Raw genomic sequence first — 26670 nt, 5'->3', positions numbered from 1 at the left:
ATTGGTCCCCCTACTATGATACGTTATGTGCTGGATTTTGAAGCACTGATCTTGGAAGAGTAGTGTGTGTGTGTGTGTGTGTGTGTGTGTGTGTGTGTGTCTGTCTGTCTGTGTCTGTGTCTGCGCGCGCACGTGTGTGCATACCTGTGAGATAGCAAACATGAATGTGTGTATACCTTTCCCCATCCCAATACAAAAAGTAAAAACAAGATAAGCTACCCAAACGAAAAAATCCTAGTCCTTATCAAAGCAATTGAGAAGTAACACATAGGTGTTAAGGACTTAAAACAGTCACTTTATAAACTGTCTAAGCCATGTCTGTGCCCTTGTGAACTAATCTCCTAATCCGTTAAACACAACTTCTGTGTGGCACAGCCTTCTGTGTCTTTAAACGGCTCTGCATCCATCTCTCCAGCACCATTGAATTCAGAGTTTGGGCCATGTAATTAGGTTTTTGAAAGACAAGATTTTGCTGAAAGTGCACTATATCCAGCAAACCTTACAAGTAATATCCCCCTCCACACTCTGAGTCACAAAGCCCTAAATCACAGGTTCCTTCAAGTCAGGATCAACTCTGTCTACCAGACCTGAAGCAAACTAAGAAGTCAGTGCAGGGTCCCTCTCCTTTCTGGGAGGAGGGTCTTCCACACTCTTAGCCCCCCAATTCCTCATGTTATTTCCCCTTCTTCCTTTCATCCAAAGGATTAGATGCTTTCAGGAAATGATCTGAAAATTCATTCAAAACATGGTAAAGAGTGAGGAATAACTTCAAATTACTCTTTCCAGAGGAATTTTCCCTTCACTTTAACAAGGAGCAAAGTCTTAACACTTAAAAATTTCTTCTTTCCTGTTATCTAGGGATGAGAAGTTATTTTCTAGGACAGTAGGGTTTTCCCAGTGCTTCTGGGGTCACATTAGGGCTGTGCACATTACAAAACTGTATCTTCTGCCCAGAATGGTCCTTTGAATACAAAGACTGCATCTGATAAATAACCTCACACAGCATGGATTTCTTGGGTGCCTGCCTTTGCAATAGTCTTTCTCTGTAATTATCCTCATATCACAATAATGACAACATGAATAACCATAATAACTGCTGGCTGTGACAAAGTGCCAGGACATAGTCTTCATATGGGATATTTTCTCCCTATGAGGTTAGAGCACTTCTTTCTACATCTCGAACCACCCATTACATGCAACAGCCTTGAATCCAGCACTATGGTGGTCAGAAGGGGACAGGAATGACTCAAGGGCATTTTCACCAGAGTTCTTAAATCTGCCCTGGAGTCCAGTTCTAAGGAGTGGTAGCAGCAAACACCAGGTGAGTCCAGAATCAGGGGAGACAGACTCAGCAGAGCTTGGAAAGCAGAGCCCCATCCATGAAGAAACCTGCACCCCTGGGACACCCAGCAGAGGAGAGAAAGGTGGGTGGGCCTGGGGGTTGCTGAACAGGAGCTCCCTCCTGGGTTCTGTGGCTTCCTGCTGGTAGGCTCTCCTTCCAGGCCCCCAGCCTCTACATATCTCCAGAAGTGGTTTCGGCCCCTTGAGTTTAACAGGGAGACAAGCTTCAGGGGAGGACAAGGACAGGGAGCAAGATGCCAGCAGGAACAAAAAGCCTCTCATCAGTTAGGGGGTTTGTGCTTTTCAAAGCACTTCCATGGCCATCACTCATCTTACAGTGATTCTGCGATACAGGTGGGGTAAGTGTGGATTTTAGAGAAGGGGAAGCTGCGATCTCAGGGTTTCTGGAGAAAGCTAGAAGGTGAGAGTGGAATGGCTGGAGCAGCAAAGAGTTTCCCCAAGAACTATGACTCTGGACAAACGTGGTGACTATGGACACTGCTGAAAGCTGGAGTCAGGTGGGGAGATTCCCAAGGGCACATCCCATCATGCACTAGATGGCGGGCAGCAGTGGCATCTCCTTGAGCCGGGCCTGCCTGGCCCAGCCCAGCCCCTGGCCTGTCCCTCCCTCCCTGATGGCAGCCATTGCCCATGGCATCCTTGCTTCTTCCACCTCCTGATCCACCCATGCTTCCAATGTCTGGGCACAGAGGGGAGGGCAGAGGCCAGGCAGTGGGGAGGAGTCAAAGCTGTTCTTCCTGCCCCTCCCATGACAACTCAAACCTTTTCCCTTCCTGTTTCGATCCTCACCTCGAGGTAAAACTAGAATGACATGGATTATATATATGGCCTTGGGTACTCTTTCAACTACTTTAATAAAGAAATAATTTAGGGTGGGGATCACAGCTAACACTGAACACTTCCTATTGGACTGGAACTTAGGCCATCTCACTGCATTAAGGTTCTTAACCACTACACTCTCCGGTAAGACAATTTTCCAACTGGGCCTGGCTTCAGGGATTGGAGTCTGGCTTAGTTCCCATCATCAAAAAGCCTTCCAACCGGGGATGGACATTGGCTGGAATGGAGGTGGCATAGGAGGAGCAGAGGAGGCTGAGGAAAGAGCTCACTAATGGAAGAGAACACACAGGAGTCACGTGCCTGCAGGGCAGCTTCCAGGCTCCCAGCGGGCCTTGGCCCTGGGTGTGCTGATGGAGACCTCTAGACCCTCTTTTCCCGGCGAGCGGAGTGGAGAGAGGCTTGGAGATCTAGAACAGCTCTGGGGTGACAACGGGGTCCAGTATGACCCTTGGCAGCACTGGTGGGATGAAACTGTGACCTGCCCCCAACAATACAACGTGTCTGCCGCAGACCTGCCCCTGACCACAGGCACAACCACACGCGCATGCGCACACACACTCCCCGCCAGGCCCCACCTGTCGTCGCAGTAGGTGAACTTCATGTCCATACTGTGGCGGCTCAGGAAGGTCTTGCTGTCCAGTGGGATGTCCATGTGGGATGGGTGCTGGATCGGCTCACACATGATGATGAGGCAGGACAGCAGCGGCTCCTTGCAGCCGCAGAGACTGCTGTGAGGGGGGCAGTTGTTGTAGACCTTCACCTGGCCCGTGCAGTGCAAGACCTGGAGACCAGCCGCGGAGGGTCAGACATGGGGCCGGGGGAGGGGCGGGGGGGGGGCACCCCGGGACTCCAGACCCAGGCCTGACGCCCTACCTTCCAGGTGGCTGACTTGAGGTTGACTGTGCGGCCTCTGTTGGTGACCGTGCACTTCATCCTCATGAAGAAGTCCCGCTCTGTGGACATGTCTTTGCTTTTCTTCCCAAAACCAGAGCCTGGATGGAGAAGGGTAGTGGAGCCAGCTGAAGTTAGTTCTGTTTGTAGTCAGAAGCGGGGAAGTTTTTCAGGGCTGTGTGTGTGTGTGTGTCCGTGTGTGTGGTCTGTGTGTGTGTCTGTGTGTGATCTGAGGAACTGCCCTGAGTGCTCTGTGCTGTCTGGCTGTGGATCAAGGCTCCCTCATCTCCAGCCTGTCTCCCCTGCAGGGTGAGCTCCTGAAGGGTCGGGGCTATTCCACTGTTTTATTTCCCGCTGCACCTCACACTGCAGAGTGGTCAGGTGATGAGTGACCATCGGCCATGATCTCAGCAAACCTCTCCCCTGGGTGGGCCCCATAGAAGGAATCCCAAAAGGACCATCCAAGCAAGATCGCAATCGCTCCAAGGGGATTAGCCTCTCAGGTGGGAAATTTCCCTTAGATGCTCCTGTCTTTCCCCCATTCCTGTCCCTCCAGTGCCCTACTGTTAACCCACAGTGGCTGTGTTCAGGATCCCACACCATGCGCTCCCTTCCCAGAGTGACACAGGTCAAGGCTCATGGAACACTGCTGGTCCAAGTCTCCTGTAGTGAGCAAGTTCACCTTGAGGATTAACTCAGTATGGATCATATCCCTTCTCGGCCAGAATTAAATAAATCACCAAGACAAACAAGATTGCTTCCTTCCTTATGGTCTCCAAATAACCTGCCCACTCAGAACTTCTCCCACTGGAAAAAAAAAAAAAAAGTGATGAATGCAGTAAACCCCCGAGGTGTCCCCCTGTCCATGTCTAAATTCTGCCATTCGGGACCTTCCAAGGTACACTCCTGCCCTGCTACCCAGCATCTCAGAACAACCCAGAGCCTTGTTTCTAATAGTCACACCCTCTCTCTGGGCATAGCCTCAGGACTGAAACCCCCAGGGGTCAGTGACTTGAGTGACACAGCCCCAAATCACTGTGTCAAATGAATTGTGGCACTTTTTAATCTGTCATAAACATCAAAAGAGAGCCCACTAAGTAACAGGCCAGATAGTGAATTTTTTTCTTTTTCTTATGAGAGGGTATTCCTCCCCATCACAATCACAGAATCATCTCTCCCATACTCAATGATGTCTTGCACAATTCTAGCTTCCATAGGTGGCGTTTGCACGTCATGAGACGTTCTTGTCTCTTGGGGTCCAGACGCACCACCAGGCCCAGCTCAGGTGCTGTGCAGCAGTGGGCGGGAGGGACCCATCTGTGGCTGTGGCATGGGTTATGGTTGTGGCCTCCTAACGTGTTAACATCAGGATTTTCCCCATCCTGTCATTTGGTTAATCTCTCTCCACACAGCTCCAATCAGATTACCCCATCTCTGCTCAAAAACTTCCAACAGCCCCCTCTGTCTACAGGATGAAGTTCAAGGCTCAATTGCCGGCCTTCAAAGCTTTCCACAAGCAGCCTCACAGCCTTATCTGCCTCTGGGTGCTCACACTAACCCTTTGCTTATAGATCACGAGTCCACTCAGGTCGGCACCTTCAAAGCCTTTGCTGATTCACTGATTTTGATCCCAAGTCCTCAACACAGGGACCGAGAGACCCAACATTCTACGCAGATCAACAGAGTAGCGTCATGCTGAGTCACAGCCCTGGAGAGCGAAAGGTCCTGGACTTTGCCTGGCCCAACACTGTCACTTTGAAGAGAAAGATTCCCAGGAACAGAGTGATGAAGGGACTTGGTTCAAGTTGTATGATCAGACTGAGGCAAGGTCAGAGGTTGAACTGAGACCAAGAACCCAAGGGTTTCCAGGGTAGAGAAGAAATAAGAGACTTTGGGGTTTTCTCAGGCTTCCAGTGCCTGTTTTAGGAAGGGATTCAGAAGGCCTGGCAGCCTTTTTCTCACAGAACTAAACAAGACTTTCTCAGCAACACAGAGAAGACAGTGAGCAGCCCTGAGAGCTCCCCAGCCTGCGCCTGACCAGAGCCAGGTGGCCTTCAGGAGGGAGAGCAGAGGGGCTGCAGGAGGAGGGGGTGGTGGGGCTCGGGGGAGGAGGCGGGAATCCTGCATTCTGCAGGCTCAGGTGGTAACAAGGCTAGAAGTAGGCTAATGAAATGTATGCTTTTTCAGCATGTGTGACAACAAGAGCAGAACCTTGTAGGCTTCATACGGCCACCTTGCCTCTGTCATTCAGGTTGGATAGTACACGCTCCATGTCAGTGACAGGTGAGAGCTGTAGAAAGGGATGTTAGACTCGGTACAATCTGTGCAGGGCAGAGACTGACTCTCAGGTTCAGAAGGGACCTTGAAAGCCATTGAGTTCCCTTTTTCTTAAAGCTTCAGTCCACTTGACAATATGCTCATTAGAGCTTTTGTGCGACTGTCCCCAGTTACAAGAGATGAAGCAGCCAGCTCCGACTGTCCCTGAAAAGTGCTTTCTGCTTGTATGGGCCCTTCCATCCACTGGCACCTGCTGGAGCCCCCGCAGGTAGAGTGCGGTGCACACCACCTTTCAGACTTTCTCCATCAAAGCCGCCTGTTCCATTTTTTATCACCCGGGGACCAGACTCCTTCCTTGGCTCCGGTGGTAGCTAGTCTCTAAAGGTGGCCCCAGTGAGCCACGTCTCACAGCATTCAGGGCCTGGTACAGCCCCTCCCACAGTGAACGGGCCAGGTCTGTAACTCACTGTAACCCAAGAGTGGCGCTGTACCAGTTCCAGGACTAAGCCTTCAGAGGGCCTGGCAGCTTCTACTTTTGCACTTTTGGGGAGTCCTGAGCTCCCCACAAGGGAGCTAAGAATATAAGTATAAGAAGTCTGGCTACCCTGGAGAGACCATGTGGAGAGGAAGAGGCTCCGATACCTTATGGAGTGAGAGAGAGCTCCAGCCTCTAGCTACGCCACAAGGTCCCAGAGGTGTGGGTAAGCCCCCGACATCACATGGAGCATAAGAACCACCCATAGAACCCACCGAATCATGAGAGACAATAAAAGGACTGTTTAACCCACTATGCTTGGGCAGTCTGTTACACAACCACCACACGGACAGCTGCAACAGTACCCATGAACATTTTGGCACAGACAAGCTTATTGGTTAGGATGGTGTCATTCGGAAAAGATGCTGGACACTCAGGTGATGAAACCTCCTGGAGATGGTGTCCTAACCCACAGGAATGCCCTAGGAGTGTGATCTCAGGCACCACAAGAGCCAGCAAAAGATAATTCTGAGTACGAGGTCCTTCCAGGGCCCTTGATCTCATCTCCAAAGTCCTGCTGGATTTTCTATGGGTGTCTGTTTTTTCTGGATCATGATGGCCATGATCTATCCATCCTACATTAGTACACAAAGGGGAGGCAGGTCCCTTCCCCACGTGGTGTTAAGAAGAAAAAAAACACACCGAAGAACACCTTACCATTTTTGAGGCTCAAGTTCTCACGGATCTCCTCATGGTCACAGGGATGAGTGAAGTCAAAGATACTGTGTCCTGTTAACTCTACCTGTTTCAAAAAACAAGGCTGGGATCATTATTCCTGACACTAAAGAAGTCTCCAAGAGGAGGCTGAGTCCCCTTTCAGGTTTGGAGAGAGGGAGGAGGCTGAGTCAGACCTTCTCATATTCCACTCGGCAGATCCATAGACACACAGGTGTAACAGAGGTCATGACAGACTTGGCTGACAAGGGTGGGCCTGCAATCCAGCTGGCAGAGCTGTCCGCCAGGATGGCCACTGGCAATGCTAGCCCAGTGCCAGGGGCTCTACGTTATTTCTAAGGTTTGAGGCTTGAGATCAGAGAGGAGGAGGGTGGGTGCATACAGGGAAAGGTCAGGAGGGAGGTGATCAGAATCTTCCACTAATTTCTACCCCCAAATGGAAACATTTTCCCTTTCTGAAGGAGCCCGAGGAGGGTGTCACCTGTGTGAGTCCCATGAACTTGCTGATGTTCTCCGACAGAAAGATCATGTCACCATCTTGGGTCACCACGGCAATGAAACCCTCCAAGGCTTTCAGATACAAGTTGTCCATCTGCTGGTCAGCGTCGGCTTCAGATTCATTTTCAGAGCAAACTGGAAAGACAGGGGATGGGGTTGAACAGTTTGCATCAATGTGGGGTTAAAGCAGATGTGACTGGTGTGCATGGGTGTCTTCCAGGGATAGCTCAAAGACATCAGATGGATTTTTCTGGAAACACATACTGCCAACCACCTAAGTGTCTGTCACATGCCCAAGGAGCAGGCATCTGATGAGCACCACTGCACGGAGGACACCCTGCTAGGGGCTTCACAGGCAGTACAGTTGCGGCACTGTACTTGTGGGTCACCGATGTCAAGGCAGTTACAGGAGTCGTCGGGACAGTCATTTTCCCTAATGGATGTTGAGCAATGACAGCATATCAGCCTATCACTGAGAATGCTATGTAATCTTCAAAACACCTGTGGGGTAGGTCCTACTGTTTTTTGTCTTATCTTACAGATGAGGCCCAGAGAGATTAAGTCATTTGCCCAAGGTTATAAAGGTTGTGGACTCAGGCAGATGAATCCAGAAGGCACACTCCTAACCATTCATCGGTTTTGGAGTCAAATAACCACTGACTCTATTCCTCCTATTAGGTTATGGCTCTAACTGACATAACAAAGAGTAAGTGAAAACCTCGTTGAATATCAGTTTCCTCGTCAGCTAAACGGAGATAATAATGCCCACCTCTTGTAAGGGTTAGGTAAGTATGGAGAATGCCTAAAACATGCCAACTAGCATGAATTCTCTCCCTCTCTGGCTCCTTCTACAACACTGTCAGTGTCTTCAAATTGCTCAGAACCTGAATGGGGGCTGGGTGGTACACTAAGCCACAAATCTAAGTAAAAAATTCAGGGTGACAGAGGTGGGTGCCTAAGAGGAATATAGACAGTCAGTGCTGAAGGGTTCACAGGAAGAGGGGGTCACTTTGAAGTGGTCAGAGACAACTGTTGAAAGAAAGGCATTTGAAGAGACTCATGAAGATCAAGTATCTCACTCTGTTAAATGAAAGTAGGGCTTTCTGGGCCTACTGGCTTGGGCAGACACTGGAAAGCACGGAGGAGGCAGAGCCTGGAAGGAACTCTCTGGGGATGAGAACAGGTCCACCCGGCAGAAGAAGGAGGGTCTGTGCCCCAGGCTCATCGACTGGGTTCATGAGTCCAGTGGCCTGGAGGAGCGGCATCTCAGACCATTGCTTTGGGGAGATTTGTCCGGCAATGGCACGCAAGGTGATTTGGAGACAGTGAGGATCAGAGGTGTGAAGCCACAGGAGGAGGCTGCTGTGTTAGTGGCAGGCTGTGGAGGTGGTTGCTAGGGGCAACCGAGGAAGGCATCCACTCCCCAACCACTCTGGGGGGCCCTGGCCTATCAAGTAGACCTCTGCTGTCTGCAAAATATAGCCTCAACTCTGGCCCCAGCGAATAAAGCTCTCAGGCCCCAGACCCTTGGTTGTTATTGCTCAGACCACAGACTTTAGTTCAGCCCTGGTTCTCCTAGCTCATTATTTAACTCCAAACATACATTTACTTATAAAAACTACAAACATCAAGCCAAGTATGCTTACCTTAATTTACAGAACAAGAGGATCATAGAATAATTTGTCACGAAAGTTAATATTCACTTAACTAAAAAAGAAGTCATTCAAACAGACTATTGGAGGGAATATAAAATGCAACTGAATTTATGGGCCACTTGGCAAGAGACATGTGGATGCTGTGCAATCAAGTTCAAGGGCCTTCCTGCAAGGGCACTGGATTTATTTGGTTCTCTTTTCCCTTCAGCCACTAAATTTAAGCTCTGGGCCATACACTGTTATTCCTCCAGAAGAACAAATCCAAATTAGGAGATGTTCCTACCAAGGGGCTTCAGTGGCATCCCTGGGGACCAGGCACCTTCAGGACACAGCATCAGTGAATGTGCCGGGGTCACTGATGCTGTCCAGGGACAGGCCACCCTTCAGAGCCAAGAGCTGGGCCATACAGAGTGTTATCCTAGTGACTTCCCTCTGTTTTGCTAAAATGGTAGAACAAAATGAGGGAAATTCTTTCCTCTTCATACCCTGATTCAGGCAGCTAGCCTATGGGATGGGAGACTGGGAATGGCCTTTTTGCCATACACATGCCCATACCTGATCCCTGCTTAGGGTCCCTGCCAACCAACTGGTTAGCTGAACTGATGATAATGAAGCAAAGTTCTAGGTGTGGGTGGTGCCGTGGCCAATGTTCACACTCCTGGTTAACACTTAAATTTAAACAGGGGCTTCAGAAGAGACCACGACTTTACCTAGTGCTGTCAAAATGGAGCAAGCACCAGGACCACTGCAGGACTTGCTAAAACAAGGATTTCTGAGACCAGAGCAAAGTGAAAATGTGGGATCTCACACTGAAACATCAAACCATGCCCAGGGCCCTTCTAATGGTGGAAGTCCCCATGGGACCGCAGAGTCACAGAGTCATAGAGCCAGCCCTGGATGGACCCTGTGCCCAGCGTTCCTGATCCAGTAGGTCTCAGGTTGGGGGCAGGGCTTCCCAGGTGGCTCAGTGGTAAAGAATCCCCCTGCCAATGCAGGAGACACAGGTTCAGTCCTTGAGTTGGGAAGATCCCCTGAAGGAGGAAATGGCAACCCATTTTAGTATTCTTGCCTGGGATATCCCATGGACAGAGGAGTCCTGTGGGCTACAGTCAATGGGGTCACAGAGTCAGACACGACTGAGCGAGCATGCACGCATGCAGGTTGGGGGCTGAGAATCTGCTTTTCTAACAAATTCTCATATGATGTGAATGCTGGTGACCACAGGTGGAGACCATCACTGCCTTAACTTAAAGTCCTATAAGACACCCTAATGCTGGGAAACAGAGAAGGCAATGGCACCCCACTCTAGTACTCTTGCCTGGAAAATCTCATGGATGGAGAAGCCTGGTCCATGGGGTCGCTAAGAGTCAGACACGACTGACCGACTTCACTTTCACTTTTCACTTTGGAGAAGTAAATGGCATTGGAGAAGTAAATGGCAACCCACTCCAGTGTTCTTGCCTGGAGAAACCCAGGGATGGGGGAGCCTGGTGGGCTGCCATCTATGGGATCGCAGAGAGTCGGACACGACTGAAGTGGCTTAGCAATGCTGGGAAAATCAACATGTTTTGGCAAGTGGTGACCTATTTGGGGGACATAAGGAGAGATTTTCAGCACTGTTAAAAATCACACCAGACAGGTGAGCGCCTTCTCCAGACAGCAGAGGCCAGTCCTGTGATTCCTGGCCTAGTGAGAAGATTTTTCTTCTCTTCAATTTCTTTGATCTCAGTGGCAACACTGACTTCAAAATCTGGAGTCATCCCAAGACAACCTGATTTGGGTTAGCTAGGCCCAGAGGAAATTGTTCTGCTTAAAGTTTCCTGTTTTTAACAGTTCCAGCACAGCCAAACTGGTTTCCATCCGTGCCCAGTACACTTGCTTCCAGGAGGTGGTGAAATTGGCTGCAACAGCTGGCCAGCTGGACTCCAGGAGGGAGGGAGAGGGGCACACAGAGCCCACGAATGGAAACAGAGCATCTTGGGACTAAAGTCACAATGGCTGGGGGACCAGGAAGCCAGCAGGCCAGCCCCGCGGGGACCTGGAAACAACGGGGCCTCTTTCCTCTGTGGAACCATTTGCTCCCGCAGCACCTGCCTATCCTCCTGGGGACTTCGGACGGAACCTGGCCAGCTTGCTGTCAGCTTGGAGCTGAGGGTTGAAGCTGCGGGGCCGGAGGGAGCACTTTACCCGAGGGGCTGGGGCCCCAGGCACATCACCTGGCTGAAGATGACCCTGCCTTTCCCCTTTTCCTCTCTCGTGGGAGCATCAGGCCTCCTGAGGGGATCACTAATCTCTGACTCAGTGCTGGGCACACAGACAATTCACTCGCCCACAATGCAGCTATCACACTCCTGCCACATGTCTGCCCTATGCTGGGCACGAAGTCAGGCCATCTGTCAGCAAGTGTCACTTACTGGGTGCTCAGCCCTGTCCTCGGGAAAGTCAGGTGTAAGAGCATCCTTTCCCCAGAGGAATCTACAGACCAGTGGGGAAGAGACAGATAAGCCGCCGTAAAGTTGCACAACAATCCGGAAGAAACCCTGGGTGCCCAATGAAGACGAGCACACAGTAGGTGCTTGATAAACCCTCAGTGGACTCTTTAAATAGCCCTGGGCTCCGGGTCTCAGTTACTTGCTTCCCAGGACCCTTCAGGGTCTGACCCCCAAGAAGAGGAGCGGGTCATGCAGATCAGAGGCACTCTGCAGAGACTCAGTACGCTGCACCCGAGAGCACAACAAGATTCTTTCAAGCTAAAAATAGCCCCGGTAAACAGACTTTGATGACTCCCCACAGCCAGGATATGCGCGGGCTGAGGTTTCGGAGCACTTTTTCCGGAGCACCGCGCATTTCCTTCAGGCAGCACGGCCTGGGTGGGGTTGGACCTGGGGCGGGGGGTTGGGGGGCAGCAGGAGCTGGGCATCTGGGGTGAGCAGGCAGTGGTGGGGCAGACGCTCCTGACCGGGCCCCTGGGGCCAGACAGGCCATTACAGGTGCTGCTGCGAAGGTTGCCAAGGTTATTTTCCCTTTGTTCCTACTCTGAGAAGTTCCAAGTGTTCTGACTGGTCCCCAAACCACTCTGATGTGATCCTCCTGGGGCATATGTGCTTGGCGGGCAGTCACTCCTTAGTTATTATCGAAGGGGCTTCCCTTTTACACTGATTCTTCTCCTCGGGCTCTCCTGGGCCCAGAGACCCATGACACCACTGGGCCCTGGATGTGCTGACTGCAAAAGCAGCCCAGTCAAGCCATGAGGAAACTATTTTTGAATGGCTTACCTGGCCATCAGCCCTACCTGTAAACGCTACCATCACCAGGTAGTAGGCTGGGGTTACCCTCGCATCTTTGGTAGAGGGCACTGTGTTTTATCTGACCTGTGGGCCTCCCAAAGGGCCTTGAAAGTCCACCATTAGAAATACATTTCTCTGTCCCGTACATGACTTACTGTCCTGTCTTACCTCTCTATATGACCCCTCATAACATACGGCACAGGGCTGGGCAGCAAAGACCTGCTGACGGACCAGACTTATCAACTTTAAGCTAAGGGAATGATCTGAACAAAGTATCTCTAGAAGAGACTGTACACTAGGGGCTCTCAGCGATCAAGATCCTGGCATGAATCAACCATTCAGCTCTTCTCCAACAGGACAGAAAGAGGCCTTGGTTTGGAGGGTGGGTGGGATAGGGGGTGAGACAGAAAGAAAGTAGGGATGAAAGCCTGGGAAAAGAAGTCTGAAAGAGGGGCAAAAGAAGGCACCAGAAACCGTAGCTGCCTCCCCAATTTTACCTCTGCTCTCACTTTTTCCTGCACGAGAAGGTCATGGTAAAAAGCTAAAATCACTTGTCCCACATTTTAATGCCTTTCCCTTGGTAGTCTAGAGAGGAGGAAATCATCATCTCTTATTAAGAGTGATGTCTTCACTAAGCAACTGTCAATGAATTAATCATAAACCTGACATTTGTCTTAGAAATCTTACTTCACATTGATCTCTAGCTCTTGTGTTAAATGAATTTGATTTTTTCCTCACGAGTGTGTGTGGGGGGAGTCAAAAATCAATTTCATAGTGAAAAGCCAGTTTTGCATATTTACTGCTGTTGAAGGCCCTTCAAATGCAGGAGTGACCCTCATTTGGGTACAGTTTGTGGGGCTCCTCTTGAAAGAGGATTTAAGACAATCAAGTGGTATTTCCACTGATGTTCCCGTCAGAATGTGTTCTGTTCTCAGCCCAGCGTGGAAGCTAATATCATAAAGCTATTGTTTCAGTTTGCTTCCTGTGATACAAATCTCAATCGGCCGCCGAGACTCCCAGCCTGAATTTCTCAGCGCTGAGGTTTCCTCTCCAACATTCCCACACAGAACAGCCTACTGTGAAAATCAAAGGGAAACGTGTTACTAAGTAAAGAAGAAACTTCTCTAAAGCAAAACCTGGTCTTTTTTAGCCTTTTGAACTCTGAGGTATGCAACCAGCTATTTCCTATCATAAAGGGAGCCAACATCGACGCTCACCTTTGTTAGAAATGCTTCCATCATGGATCTGTGGTTTATTTTGACTTAGGAAGGCTTGGCAACTCTGCATTTTGCTAGAAATTGCTAGAAGGTAGTAAAAGGACCGTAAGGGTTTACACTGGGTTTTCATTTACATCATTTCCCCCAAAAAACCTATACTTATAAATCTATTTACTTGATCATAGTTGGTTTTATCGCTAGGCTGTAACTTATCGAGAGCCTAATACATGGCAGCAAGAGGATAAGGATTTTAACAACCAACATCCTTGGACGGCACTGCAAGTGAGTACTGGCAGCCACTTTGTGCAGCGGAGAAAGTGAGCTGGAGGGTGGTAAGGAGGTTTTCACAAGGCTGCAGAGAAGGAAGGCAGCCTGACTGAGGTTCTAGGGCAGGTCTAACTGCCCACAAATCCTGTACATCTTTTCGTTGCGCTGCATGTTTTAAACAAGCAAAATATGATTAAGATTGTCTCGCATACAATTTCTAAAAACAACGTCAATAACTGGTCTAAAGAGTGTGTGGCAGCAACGTGGAAGAGGGGCAGAGAGAGCCATCCATCACCTCCTCCCTCAGGTGATGCATGTTTCATGAGAACTGCTCCTTCAAGGACACCCAGATCAGATGACCAAATGTGGACACTTTTTATCCTTTTCTGTCATTTCTTTCCTCCGGACCGAGAGGACCAGAGCCAGCACGCTGAGTGCTCCAGTGGGCCCGGGGAAAAGCCCAGCCAGAGGGCAGGCACTTTGTGTCCACAACTTGCAACAGGCCCTGGGCAGGGATATGTGAGGTCTTGCTGTGGCCACTCTGGTCCCATCTCCCCAGGTGTGTCTGGCCCACAGGGGGCTCTCGCCAGCACATTTGCAGGCAGACATGCTCAGAGCCTCTGATACATGTCCTGTCCAAGCCAACCCTGAACCACTGATGGGGTGGGGTGGCTATGCACGGGAGAGCTTGGAAACCCAAGGCCGTGCACCAAGAGCAGGGTAAAAACAGCCACTGAGTGTGTAAGGACCTCCCCTACAGACCCCACTGCTCAGGGCCAGCCCCCGATGCCTCCGTTTAACTTTGGTTCCCCACCAAGGAAGACCCCCTTTCTCCTCAATCACCAGGCCCCATCCACATCTTCAGGTGATGACGACCAAGTCTGCAGAATGCTCCTGCCCTCCGTGTCTCTGTTCCACTGGATTCAAAAGGACTTGAACTCCAGGTGCTAAATGTGTGCCTTTGCAGCAAAGTTAACTTTTCTGTGCCTCACTTCTAATCATCTGTGAAATGAGCAGAAACATCCTCCAAGCCCAAATTTAGTCAGAAAGCTGTCTCAGGATTAATGTATTACTCCTTTTGGGGACCCCTGTTGGTGGAGGAACAGGGGTGATGGTGGTGAAAGTAGTGATGAACCCCAAGAAATCAGCGTCTAAAAGTGGAATTTCATTTTGTGTCTCAGTGTGGAATTTCAAGTACTGGAACAGGAAAGACGAGATGCTTCTGGGTGTGGGGAAGGGGTCTCTGTCTAGTCCTTAAGTCCTCCACCCCCTGTTCTGTGCAAATGGAAAGATGACTCCAACATGGCCAGACACGGCCCTCACCTGTCCTAGAGGACATGCTTCTTTAAAGGAAACAGGTACACCCACGCCCTGCGATGGCATCTCCAGGCCTTTCTTGGACGTCAGTCCATGGTTCCCTTTCTCTGCAGCATCTATGACACCACGCCTGCCAGTGCCTTGCACTGTTTCTTTCAAAGTATTTTGAGAGCAAGATTTCACCCTGGGTTCTCTCCCTCCTGTCTGCTCTTTTCTGAGATGCTTTAGATTTACCCACTGCGCTGTCATCCTATTTTCTGAGTCTTCCCCCCATATCCTTCCTGTGCTCCTGGGCCCAGAATAGCACATGGCGCTCCGGCCTCCCCGCCTCACACTGGATTCCCTCTGTTCTGGGTTTCCTTCCCAGAATAGCCACTGCATAACAGGATGGCAGAGTCCACCCTGCTCCAAGGTACATGGCTCACTCGGGAAAACTGAAAACCAAGCACGAGAGAACTCCCCCTGCCGCCCCGCTCTGCTCACCACCTCAGACGAGGCTACTGACGGTGCCACGGCTGGGTGGGGGCAGTGGGCACAGAGGGGCGCAGCCCCGTGCCCAGTTCCCTTACAAAACTGGCAGACTAGAAAGGACTGACTGACTATCTGTCTGTCAGATCTGATATTGGCAGAAGCCCCAGGCCTCCTCCTCCTGGTCTGGACTAACAGGAAATGGTATTCTGAAGAAGATGAACTCTGAGCGGGAAAAAAGTTTCATGACCTTGAGACTTGCAGAGATAGCAGGGAAGGTGAGAATTTGTGGGTTCTGAGGGGAGATGGTTATCTGTCTGGGGCTCCCCAGTGTGGCTGGGCCTGTGCTTCACAGACATTATCTCAGTTTATTCTTAAAGACACCCTGAGCAATAAGTATTCTAACTCCTTTTACGGATGAGGAAACTAAGGGCACAGACACTGAATAACCTGCCTGGCATCCTGGCTAGTAAGAGGGAAGGGTCACATGGGCACACCTCTGCCTTCTGGAGAAGGTGGCCGGCGGACAAACACTAAGATGTTCCCTAAAGGATTCATCCAACCTGGACTGGAGAGTGGATCTGCCAGCCGAGGGCATGGCAACTGGGAGCCAGCAGCAGCGGCTCTCGCTCTCCCAGCCCTCTGTGTCCCCTCAGCTGCCAAGGGCTTCAACCCATGATTGTAATCACCGCCAAGGCCACTGCTGGAAAGAGGTGCAATAAAAGAAAACTAAACGCTAAGGATGGCGTTGCTGTGGGTGGAAGGTGTGCAGAGTGGGGGTTCCTGAGGAGGAAAACCCCTGCTCTGTGCCCGTGGCCTTTCAGCTCTGGCTCCTGCATGTGAGAACACGGGGGTTGGGGTGGGGGGACAGAGGGAGGGGGCCCAGGGTTCGCGGCCTCACCAGAGGACAGGAGCTTGTGCGTGCGCAGGAAGCTGATGGCCAGCCGCATGATGGAGGCCTTGTCCAGGTGCGAGCTCACGCTGTGCGGCAGGGGCAGCTCGTGCGCCAGCTCATAGAAGACCTCTGTTTCCTTGCTCCGCCGGCACCTGGCTGCATCTCGGGACTTCTCCTTCCTCCTCTCAGAGCTGCTCCTACATTGAGAGACAGGGGTTAGTCTCCAGAACATCACTGCCATCCCACCACACCCCCGGTCATCACACCCTCAGGACTCCCCCATCCAAGGCATGGCCACACTCGCCCGCTGGGCTGATGTGGGCTCACATCGGTCACCTGAGCCACAGGTGACAAAGAGCTCTGCCTTTGTGGATCTCGTGTCTTCTCAGCCGCCCTCCCATCCCGCACGCCATGGAGTCCACACCAGGGCTTCCAGTGGGTGAAGTCTGAGCAAAGACTTGCTGGTTGAGTCAATCCACTGGCAATGCCCAGGGCTATCTGGGGACTGAGGTGAGCGCCCAGGACAAAGAGGGAAGTGTGAGGAAGCTGTGGCCAGTGGCTTAGATGGCTGTGTCAAAGCCTCTGGAGAGCAAGATGAAGAACTGCTTCTGGAAAAAATGCTTAAACAACTAAGCCCAGTACTGGACCTTAGATTCCATTTCATATCAGTGATTTCCATCACAAAAATTGAAAATGCCACTAGAGCCCAGGAGCAGTCAACCAGACGGACACCTATCCGTCTGATGTCCCAAGCACACACCTGCCAAGGGTTAAAAAGGACCAAGCACAGACACGATTCCTCTCTGATCTACCAGCAGAGGCTTCCAGTCAGCCTCATCTCCCTTCATGCAGGAGAGAGGTCCACTTGCCAGCTCTGTACATTTATATTATTTAAACTGATTAGCCTCAGTTTTCTCATTGGTAAAATGATAATACAGTACTTGCCCCACAGAGTTAATGTTGAGGACTGACATGTGATAACACGTGGAAAATCTTTAGTGCCAGGGCTATCCTGATGGTAAAGCAGTGTTAGCTAATAGTAATAACAAATTTGTCCATGAAGAGATGAGCATGAGAGCAAAAATGTTACAAAAGAGTACAGCAGAATCCTATTTTCATGGAAATATATGTTTTATACATAACACCTCTTATACAGGAAAAATCTAGAAATATAATAAAATACTAACGACTATTATTCTTACAGCTGCCCTGTGTATGGTGCTTACTATATTCCAGGGATGGTGTTAATCACTACTGCACTGGCTCCTTTAATTCTCACAACTAACCTTGGAAGTAGTTATTATTATCCCTAATTTACAGATGAGGAAATGGGTCGATGGAGGCTAAGTATTGTAGTCCCTCCTTTATTCGCGGAGATTCATTCCGAGATCCCCAGTGGACGCCTGAATGCACCGACAGTCCAGGAACCCTACAAGTACTGTTTTTCCCTGGACGAATGGGCAGGTAGCATATACGGCACAAACACACCGGACAAAGGAATGATTCACGTCCTGGGTGGGACGGCAGGAGATTTCATCATGCTTCTCAGAATGGCATGAGACGGAAAACTTACGAATTATTTCTAGAATTTTCCATTCAATATTTTCATCCTGGGATTGACTCTGCGGAACTGAAATCACAGAAAGTGAAACCACGGATAAGGGGGGACGGCCGTTAATTCACCTGCAGCCTCTAAGACAGCCTCTAGGTAGGGAAGTGGGACCCTACACCAGGCATCTGGGCCCCAAACTCTAGGCTCTTACCCACCAACGATGTCCTGTCTCCCTATCTTCAAAAACGTTCATAGTGTCAGGTCAGTGAGGTGAGGAGATTTTTTAAGTGCTTATTCATATTTTCTTATGTTTCTATAAAGTACCTATATTGCTTGTTTAATAAACAAGTGTCCAATGACGCTCATAGCTCTCAAGGCCTCAACCAACCAGCTCCGACTTGCTCTGTCTATCCTTTCTCCTGAGAGTTCTAAAACCAAAGGTTACTTCTCTTTTTGTTTGGCTTTGCAGCCTGTTATCTGGACAGAAAAAAAAAAAAATCAGTATTTTTGGGATTCCCCAAATGTTGACACACCATCTCTCAAACCCCTCAAGATTTGGGGATGCCATCTCTCAAACCCCTCAAGATTTGGGGCAGAGGCACTGTTTTGACTTTACAACATGCTTTATTTAAAAAAAAAAAAACCAGAACACCCAGCGCTCCTTGGATGGATTAAGCATTGTAGATTCAGAATGCAAGAAGAAACTCCAACAGCTCTCGATGGTCTGGAAGAACCTTCTGAAAAACTGTGAAATGGGTGGGATTGTTTTTCTTGCCCTATCTCCCTTTTCTGTTTCCTTTACCAAACCTGCTTCCTCTGCGCCCACCACCCCCACCCCACCCCCGATGACTTTCAGCTGTTACAGCTCCGGGCCCTGTGCCCCGCCCATCCTCACACCCATCCCTCAGAGCCTGCCCGTAGGATCATTCTGCTTTCGCTCCAGCCGGTAGTGGCAGTTTGTATACTAGTCCCTCCCAGTTGCCTTTAAATCCTGACCTCTGATTGTGGAGCACAAGCGGTTGGTCAAGGTTTGCAGGTGTTCTGGACCAGGAAGGGAGGGTGGGAAAGAGGCAGGATGCTGTGACTGTACCCATCGCACCTGTGTGTCATGACAGCAGGTAAAGCAGAGCCGGTGTCTTTAGGACATTGAGTCCACTCTCCAGCACCTATGTTCACGCTTTCTGAAAAAAGCATCATCAACACGTGATCAGCCATTAGAAGCCTCTAGAGAAAGCCTGGGCTTTCCTGGTGGCTCAGTGGTAAAGAATCCGCCTGCCAATGTAGGAGATGCAGGTTTGATCCCTGGGTTGGGAAGATCCCCTGGAGAAGGAAATGGCAACCCACTCCAGCATTCTTGCCTGGAAAATCCCATGGACAGAGGGACCTGGTGGGCTACAGTCCATGGGGTCACAAAAAGCATTGGACACTACTTAGTGACTAAACAACAACAGTAACAAGAGAAGGCATCCTGAGTGAAACAGACACCAGCACAGGCTGTGACCTTCATGCCAAGATCTGCATACACAGTGCTTCCCTTTCCCATCACCCTTTCCTTGAAGTGGAAGAGCAGACAGAGAGGAAGAGCCAGGGAAGGAAAAGGCTGTCTGGAGTTGGCGCTCTGTCCGGCAATGGCCTTTGAGATTTGGCTCCTACTATGTTCCCTTCACCCTGCTTATTTAACTTCTATGCAGAGTACATCATGAGAAACGCTGGACTGGAAGAAACACAAGCTGGAATCAAGATTGCTGGGAGAAATATCAATAACCTCAGATATGCAGATGACACCACCCTTATGGCAGAAAATGAAGAGGAACTAAAGAGCCTCATGATGAAAGTGAAAGTGGAGAGTGAAAAAGTTGGCTTAAAGCTCAACATTTAGAAAACTCAGATCATGGCATCCGGTCTCATCACTTCATGGGAAATAGATGGGGAAACAGTGTCAGACTTTATTTTTCTGGGCTCCAAAATCACTGCAGATGGTGACTGCAGCCATGAAATTAAAAGACGCTTACTCCTTGGAAGGAAAGTTATGACCAACCTAGATAGCATGTTTAAAAGCAGAGATATTACTTTGCCAACAAAGGTGTGTCTAGTCAAGGCTATGGATTTTCCCTGTGGTCATGTATGGATGTGAGAGTTGGACTGTGAAGAAGGCTGAGCACTGAAGAATTGATGCTTTTGAACTGTGGTGTTGGAGAAGACTCTTGAGAGTCTCTTGGACTGCAAGGAGATCCAACCAGTCCATTCCGAAGGAGATCTGCCCTGGGATTTCTTTGGAAGGAATGATGCTAAAGCTGAAACTCCAGTACTTTGGCCACTGCCTTCGAAGAGTTGACTCATTGGAAAAGACTCTGATGCTGGGAGGGATTGGGGGCAGGAGGAGAAGGGGACGACAGAGGATGAGATGGCTGGATGGCATCACTGACTCGATGGACGTGAGTCTGAGTAAACTCTGGGAGTCGGTGATGGACAGGGAGGCCTGGCGTGCTGCAATTCATGGGGTCTCGAAGAGTCGGACACGACTGAGCGACTGATCTGATGATGTTCCCTTGGCTGCACAAATGTTTACTGACACTTTTGTGCTGGATGCTGCACTGAGAACCTTACATATAGTACCTCATTATAATCCTCTTAATGGGACAATTATGGGAGGCATTGTGAGCATAATTTACACATGTGGGAACTGAGACCCAGACATCATATTTAACTTCTCAAGGTCACAAGCTAGTGCCTGTATAAGCCCCTGGAGACGGTACAGTCAGGGAGCAGATACCTAGAAGTCCTGAGACACGTAGGTGCTCACTGTCTAATTCCATCCTCACCACCTGCATGTGAGATGGGCAAGGCAGGCACTGCTGTTGTCCCCATTTCACAGATCTGGAAACTGAGGCCCTGTCAGGTTAAGTTACTAACCTAGGACAGTTCAGCTAATTAGCAGCTGGGCTAGGACTAGAACCCATCTCTTCTCAGGCCAAAACACACTCTTTCTATTGCTTAATGGTAGGAGATAGTGGCTTTAGCAAAAATAAACAGCAACGTCTTAACATTGAGAAAAAGAAAGGTTGAGAATCTCACAGAGACTCTCGGTTTAAATGTCTGAGCTCCGCTTCAGGTACCTTGTTTTTACAGTAGTGCTCTGGGACCAGCATGACTTTAATTGGATTATCTAGGTAACCTCGACACAGCCCAGAGATAGCTGTCTAATGTTGACTCTTGGAAAAACAGACAGACGTGTAGCACTGCCATCACTGAATTAGCAACACGAAGAAATACAGCTAAATGTGAAGTAAGACCTGCCTTGACCCAACTGACGCACCCCGTTGACCTCACCCCATCAACCACAGGCTGGGCCTCTCAAGTCAACAGACCAAGGGACAGGGAGTTAGGAGGACTGGTTTTAATACACTGGTTAATACACTTGTATTAATACTGGTTTTAATACACTGGCAACCCATTATCTTGCTATCTGATGTTGAGATAGTACCCCAATGGCCTCATCTGTGAAACGGGAGCCTTCTCCTGTCTTCTTTGTCAGGATCAAGTGAGACAAGCATAGAAGGGATGGGAGTACTAGAAAGCTCTCCACCATGGCTGATATTAATGATCCCACTGCCAGGCTAACCTGAGCACTAGTCGCAGTCAGACTTTGGCCCTACAGCTGCTGGTCACCAAGTCACCACGTGTCAGGGCTGCAGTTTCATTTGTTGGTCAGGCTGATTTTGACCAGTTTGTTGGGTCATGTTGCTGGTCCTTAGGTCAACGAGGCTTCATGTCCTAAAGTACATATGCCTTATTTTCTCTCCCTAGATGGGTCCTAGAATTCACTGCAAAGACCAGAATTTTTATTTTTTAATGATAATTCTAGACATGCCATGTTACAATTCTCTGGTTTATTTATTTTTTGGTAAAAATATATTTTATCTAAGTTTTCCAGATCATCAGAAATGTATTTCTCACTCCAGTTTATCTTTCTACAAAGTCCCTCTTCTTATCCTTCTTGGTGGCCTTCCTGTGACCGTGGGGTGGTCCTGTACAATATGCGGTATATGGAATATATAATTTGAACATGGCCCTGGTTGACTGTGTCCTTATGCAGACCCAGAAGTATTCACTGAGCTCCGTTCTGGACCTTGTGGCTGAGGTGCACATTCCTTGTTCTCAAGGAATATGCAGTCTGATTGGGGTGCCAACTTGAAACATCCCTGTTAACCAGACAAATAAGTACAGACAAAAAGCACAACAGGTGGTTCAGATGAGAGACAAGCTGGTGGCCCCAAGCAAGGTCAAGGCAGGCTCGCCAGGGAGGCTCCAGCTGATCCCAGAAGGACAAACGGCGGTACCTCACAGTATTTGAGGGGTGCAGACAGCACTTTTTTTTTTTTACATGTTATCTCACGTGAGTCTCATAAAATCCCTGAGAAATAGAAATCATCATCCCCATTTAATAGATGAAGAAGTGGGAGATGTAGACAGATGAAGTGACTTGCTAAAAACATGGTCTCAAACCTAGTTCTGGGTTCAAGGTCAATGTTTGTCCACTGGCAGCAAGGAAGCTGCTATTTTCTGTCTACTTTCAATATGGACCAGGCTGTGTTAGGTATTTTCCCACCAACTGGATGTCCATGTACACTACAGGAAGGAGGGGCGGGGACGATGGAAAAGAGACACTGACATAAAGATTCCTTGGTGGGGTGGGAGGAGAGGCTGCCTTAGGTGAGCATCCCACTCACCTTGGGAAAAGAGCTGGAAGCTTAGGAGTAGGATTAAGAACCAGTTGTTGTTCTGACTCACTGTGATCCCTGGACTGCAGATCACCAGGCCTCCTTGTCCTTCACTATCTCCCACAGTTTTCTTAAATTCACGTCCACTGAGTCAGTGACGTCATCCAACCATCTCATCCTCTGGTGCCTCCTTCTCCTCCTGTCTTTAATCTTTCCCAGCCTCAGGGTCTTCTCCAAGGAGTCAACTCTTCGCATCAGGTGGCCAGAGCTCAAAAGGGGTGTGAGTAGGAAGAAGGGGAATTGGGGCAGGATGCAGGCTGCATCACTCAGGGCTGAGAGTCTGGTGCAGGGCCATCAGAAGCAGCTCCGTGCGGCTCTGTGCTGCTCCGTAGAAGCCGCAGGTTCAGCCTATATGAATGTCTCTCTTCACGCTGCAGCTGGAGACCAAGCGGCGTCTCTCACTTTGGGGGGACATTTTCATATACACAAATGTATATTCTTTCCAAGTTAAAATCTCAAATTCTGAAACATTCTATCTCAACTAAGGGAAACAACCAGGCAGCCAGTCAAAAGATAAAACAAAAATGACTGTCCTAAAGCTTCAGCAGATGCATGCTACAGGTTAAACAGGGAGAAACCTCTTTGCCCAGAGCTTCATTATCTTAGAAAGTCTCTAATTTTGGAGTCATTGCTCTAAGGCTGGCTTAGGGATCCCTACTTAAGTCAGTAATGGAACCATTATTAGCCTGGCCTGGGGCCCCTGAGATGTCACCCTCTACACCAAGGGGGTTGGTTGTTTAATTAGCCATAGTCTCCTGACCTTTAGTGTGATTAGGGTTCCCATGACTAATGCCTGTAGGCCATCAGGGTGTCAAAACAATATACCTGTTCCCTGTAAGGTTAGATGGCTTAGAAGCAGAATGGATTTTTAGCAGGTTAGGGAGAGAGAGACTGAAACTAATTGAGCCGGCTTGAATCAGTCTGTTGGCTGGTGGTGAAATTCTAAGCTGGTACCAATTTGCAGGAGGCTGTAAAGGGATGAAACAAAGGTCAAATGCAACAGGGAGGGTGTCCCTTCACTGAGGCTGCACTGCACGAGGGGTGCCTGAAGGGAGGAATGTGCTCCAGATCCCAGCAATCAGGATCCCACCCAGGAGTGGCTGCCCTACACAGAGGGGTTGACAGCTTCGTGGATTAAATCAGAGCAGAACCAAAGCTGGTGCCACTCAATCTTGGCTGCTCATGGCAATCACCAGAGAAGCCTCAAAAAATGGATGCCTGACCTGGCATCTGGGGTTTTAAAGCTTCCCCTGTGATTCTCCTCTGCAGCTAGGGCTGGGAAACCACCACTGCAAAGCAGTGTGCTTTAAAAATAAAAAAGCTTTTTTTTTTTTTGGTGGAAGAAAAAAGGGAACTGATATTTATTGAGCACAGAGGCTAGGTGCATTTCATAAACATTCTCCTCTGATCCTTACATTATGCAGCGACACTGGTCCCAGTTTTGTAGAACGGTGGATCTCAACTTTAGCCTGCAGGAGAATCACTTGGAGGGTCTATTAACAGATTTCTGAGTCTGTGATCACGGGTCTTTGGAGGACTGAAATAAATGCAGACGTACTTAAACCTAACCACATCTCTTCTCCTATCATGGACTGTGTCCACCCTCATTATGTACAACAAATCTGAGGTCACCATCGTAAACCAAAGTTATTTTATCTAGGAGCTCATGTGACCATCAGTGCCCCAGAGGTATAACTGACAGAAAGAGGGAGGTGAAAATAAGGAGACAGATTTAAATCGAGGCTACATACAAGCCAACAACCCTCCAATACAGCCACCTGGGGAGAAGGCACAAACTTTATTCTAGTGAAATGGCCATTTGTTGTTGCTGTTTAGTTGCTGAGTCATGTCCCACTCTTTGTGACTCCATGGACTGTAGCCCACCAGACTCCTCTGTCCATGGGATTTTCCGGGCAAGAATACTGGAGTGGGTTGCCATTTCCTCCTCCAGGGGATCTTCCCAACCCACGGATCGAACCCACGTATCCTGCATTGGAAGGTGAATTATTTATCATTGAGCTACCTAGGAAGCCCTAAATGATCACTGCACTAAGTATTTTGGGAGGTCTTTTAGAAAGGACCTCAGAGCCACACAAATCCATCATAATACTTCAGAGAACTAACTTGATTTCAAATTGCAAACAGTATTATCCTGTTTAGCCACCCCTTTTAGTCACAGACTTGGCTGTAGATGGATCTCAGTTGTTTGAAAGAATAAAATATGCCCTCAAAGATAAGGCCTTGCCACAATTGAAGGCATTGAAAAGAATGGTCTTTGGCTCTGAAGGCAGTTCCAAAGGAGTGGCAAAAATGCTTTAGAAGAGGGTGGTGTGGCCAACTTTCTGGATGTGTTCTGATGTTTGCCTAGAGGCAGTAGTGAAGTATAGGGGACTCTATTACATAAGTTATATATTATATAGGAAAGGAAAAGGCATCAAAATTATCCAGGTGAAACAGAAGAAATTAAACGAGCAAATTCAGTAGAAACTGGGCAGATCAGACAGAACTTGACAAGGGTGGAAGGCACTATTCACTCTGCAATATGCATGCCTTGGGGAGAGGACTGGCCTCTGCCCTGAAAGAGAGCACAGGCCAACTGGGAGATTAGACTAATACTACAGACTGGGGCATCAAAAGCCCTGAAAGAAGGGATACAAAGAAGAGAGGAGGGCTGGAGAGGCAACAGAGGCCTGCCCTTAAGGAGGGATCCTGGAAGCATCTTACTTCTCAACCTCCCCACCACCCCTGTCTTGAGGCTAAGCCCCCAGGCTGCCTGACCCCTCAGATGGTCTGTGCCTGGGGAGACAGGGCCTGGACTGCATTCAGCACTGACAGTAATGTCTGGGGCCCACCCAACATGGCCCTCTAATGGTCAGATCTGCTCAGGGCCCACTGGAGATGCTTATCTGGTGGCCTCCTAGGCCCCAGGCAGCCTTGGGGAAGAGAGCAGCAGACCCAATTACTGGGCAGCTCCGTAGGTACAGCCCATCTGGGGCTCCAGATAACCCAGCTCCTCACGTCATCTGAGGACATGTGCAGTCCCTAGCCCAGCGGGGAAAAGCATGCGTGCCCAGGAGTAACAGTGACGAGCTGGCTCTATGCTGAGCTTCACCAAGCCCAGGACTTAGTGTCGTTCTCTGCTCAATACATTGCATTTGTATCACTCGTTACAGATTACAGCACACTTTATACATTAATCTGTAAATCTTACCCAGCAGGGCACAAAGAGCAAGTACTGTTATTCCCATTTTAGAGATGAGGAAAATAGAGGCTCAGAAAGGTACTGGAATGTGCGGAGCTGGAACCAAACCCCTGAGCTCTGACTTTTTCCAGGACACATAACAGAGCCCATTGCCAAGAAGCACTTGATGGTTCACACAATTGGAAACAGACCTTCATTATGCATTACCATCGCATAACCTAGTTTAAGATAACACTTTTTAAAAAGGCTTTGGTGGAAGGGTATTGCACATTTAGTGCAGGCAATTTTGAAAACACAAAAAGTACAGAGAAAAAAATTGAGATCTCATTGGATACATGGCTTGTTACTTAACATTTATCACATTTTAGAGAACTCTCTAAAGATACTCCTAACAGCCAGCAATGTCATACTGTATGGGTGGATCACAATGTGCTGCACTGTTGATCAGAGTATGGCTTCTAGTTTCTAGCTGTTATAAATAACACTATCATAACTACCTTTCTATCAGGTGTTGCCTTTTAATTTATACATTTTTATATGATATAGGATGACACATATCCAGCTTGCTGCCAGCTCCCCATGACTTTCTCACCATGATCACATGTGGAAGTTGAAGAGATGAGTTTGGGAGCAGCATCTTCAGACCACAGCTGCCATTACTGAATGCAGAGCCCCAGAGGAGGTGCTACCACAGGGAGACAGCCAGAGAAGCACAGCAGGATGTGCATACTGTCTCAGCAACTTTCCCTGTCCTCTGACCAGCTCTCTCAGGCTTCCTCTTTCCCTCATGCCATGCCCAGGTTAAAACATCTGAAGAGAGATGACTAATTGGAACTGAAACTGGAGAATCCAGTTCTGCAAAGATGGCCACTCCTGTTGGTCAGTAGGAACTCAGCTCCAGCGTAAAAATAAGGTGTTATTTCTGTCTGCCCTGATCACATCATGTCCCAT

At 49.0% G+C, this 26670-nt stretch overlaps 1 protein-coding gene across 2 annotated transcripts in view; it reads right to left on the bottom strand.

The window, feature by feature from the left end:
• EPAS1 (endothelial PAS domain protein 1) overlaps positions 1-26670 on the bottom strand; it is a 92613-nt gene that overhangs the window by 24093 nt on the left and 41850 nt on the right. Inside the window, exons 2-6 of one of the 2 annotated variants that reach the window (XM_027555173.1) lie at positions 16191-16384; positions 7062-7213; positions 6563-6647; positions 3076-3194; positions 2778-2983 (exon numbers count right to left, since the gene is read on the bottom strand). In XM_027555173.1, coding sequence (XP_027410974.1) covers positions 2778-2983; positions 3076-3194; positions 6563-6647; positions 7062-7213; positions 16191-16384 — 756 coding nt within the window. The remainder of the gene's footprint in view (positions 1-2777; positions 2984-3075; positions 3195-6562; positions 6648-7061; positions 7214-16190; positions 16385-26670) is intronic. The other variant, XM_027555174.1, reaches the window with a different exon arrangement.

This window comes from Bos indicus x Bos taurus, chromosome 11 (assembly GCF_003369695.1).
Source record: "Bos indicus x Bos taurus breed Angus x Brahman F1 hybrid chromosome 11, Bos_hybrid_MaternalHap_v2.0, whole genome shotgun sequence".
Taxonomy (NCBI): domain Eukaryota; kingdom Metazoa; phylum Chordata; class Mammalia; order Artiodactyla; family Bovidae; genus Bos; species Bos indicus x Bos taurus.
Note: the sequence above shows the minus strand (reverse complement) of the source record. Positions and strands in the feature narration are given on the sequence as shown.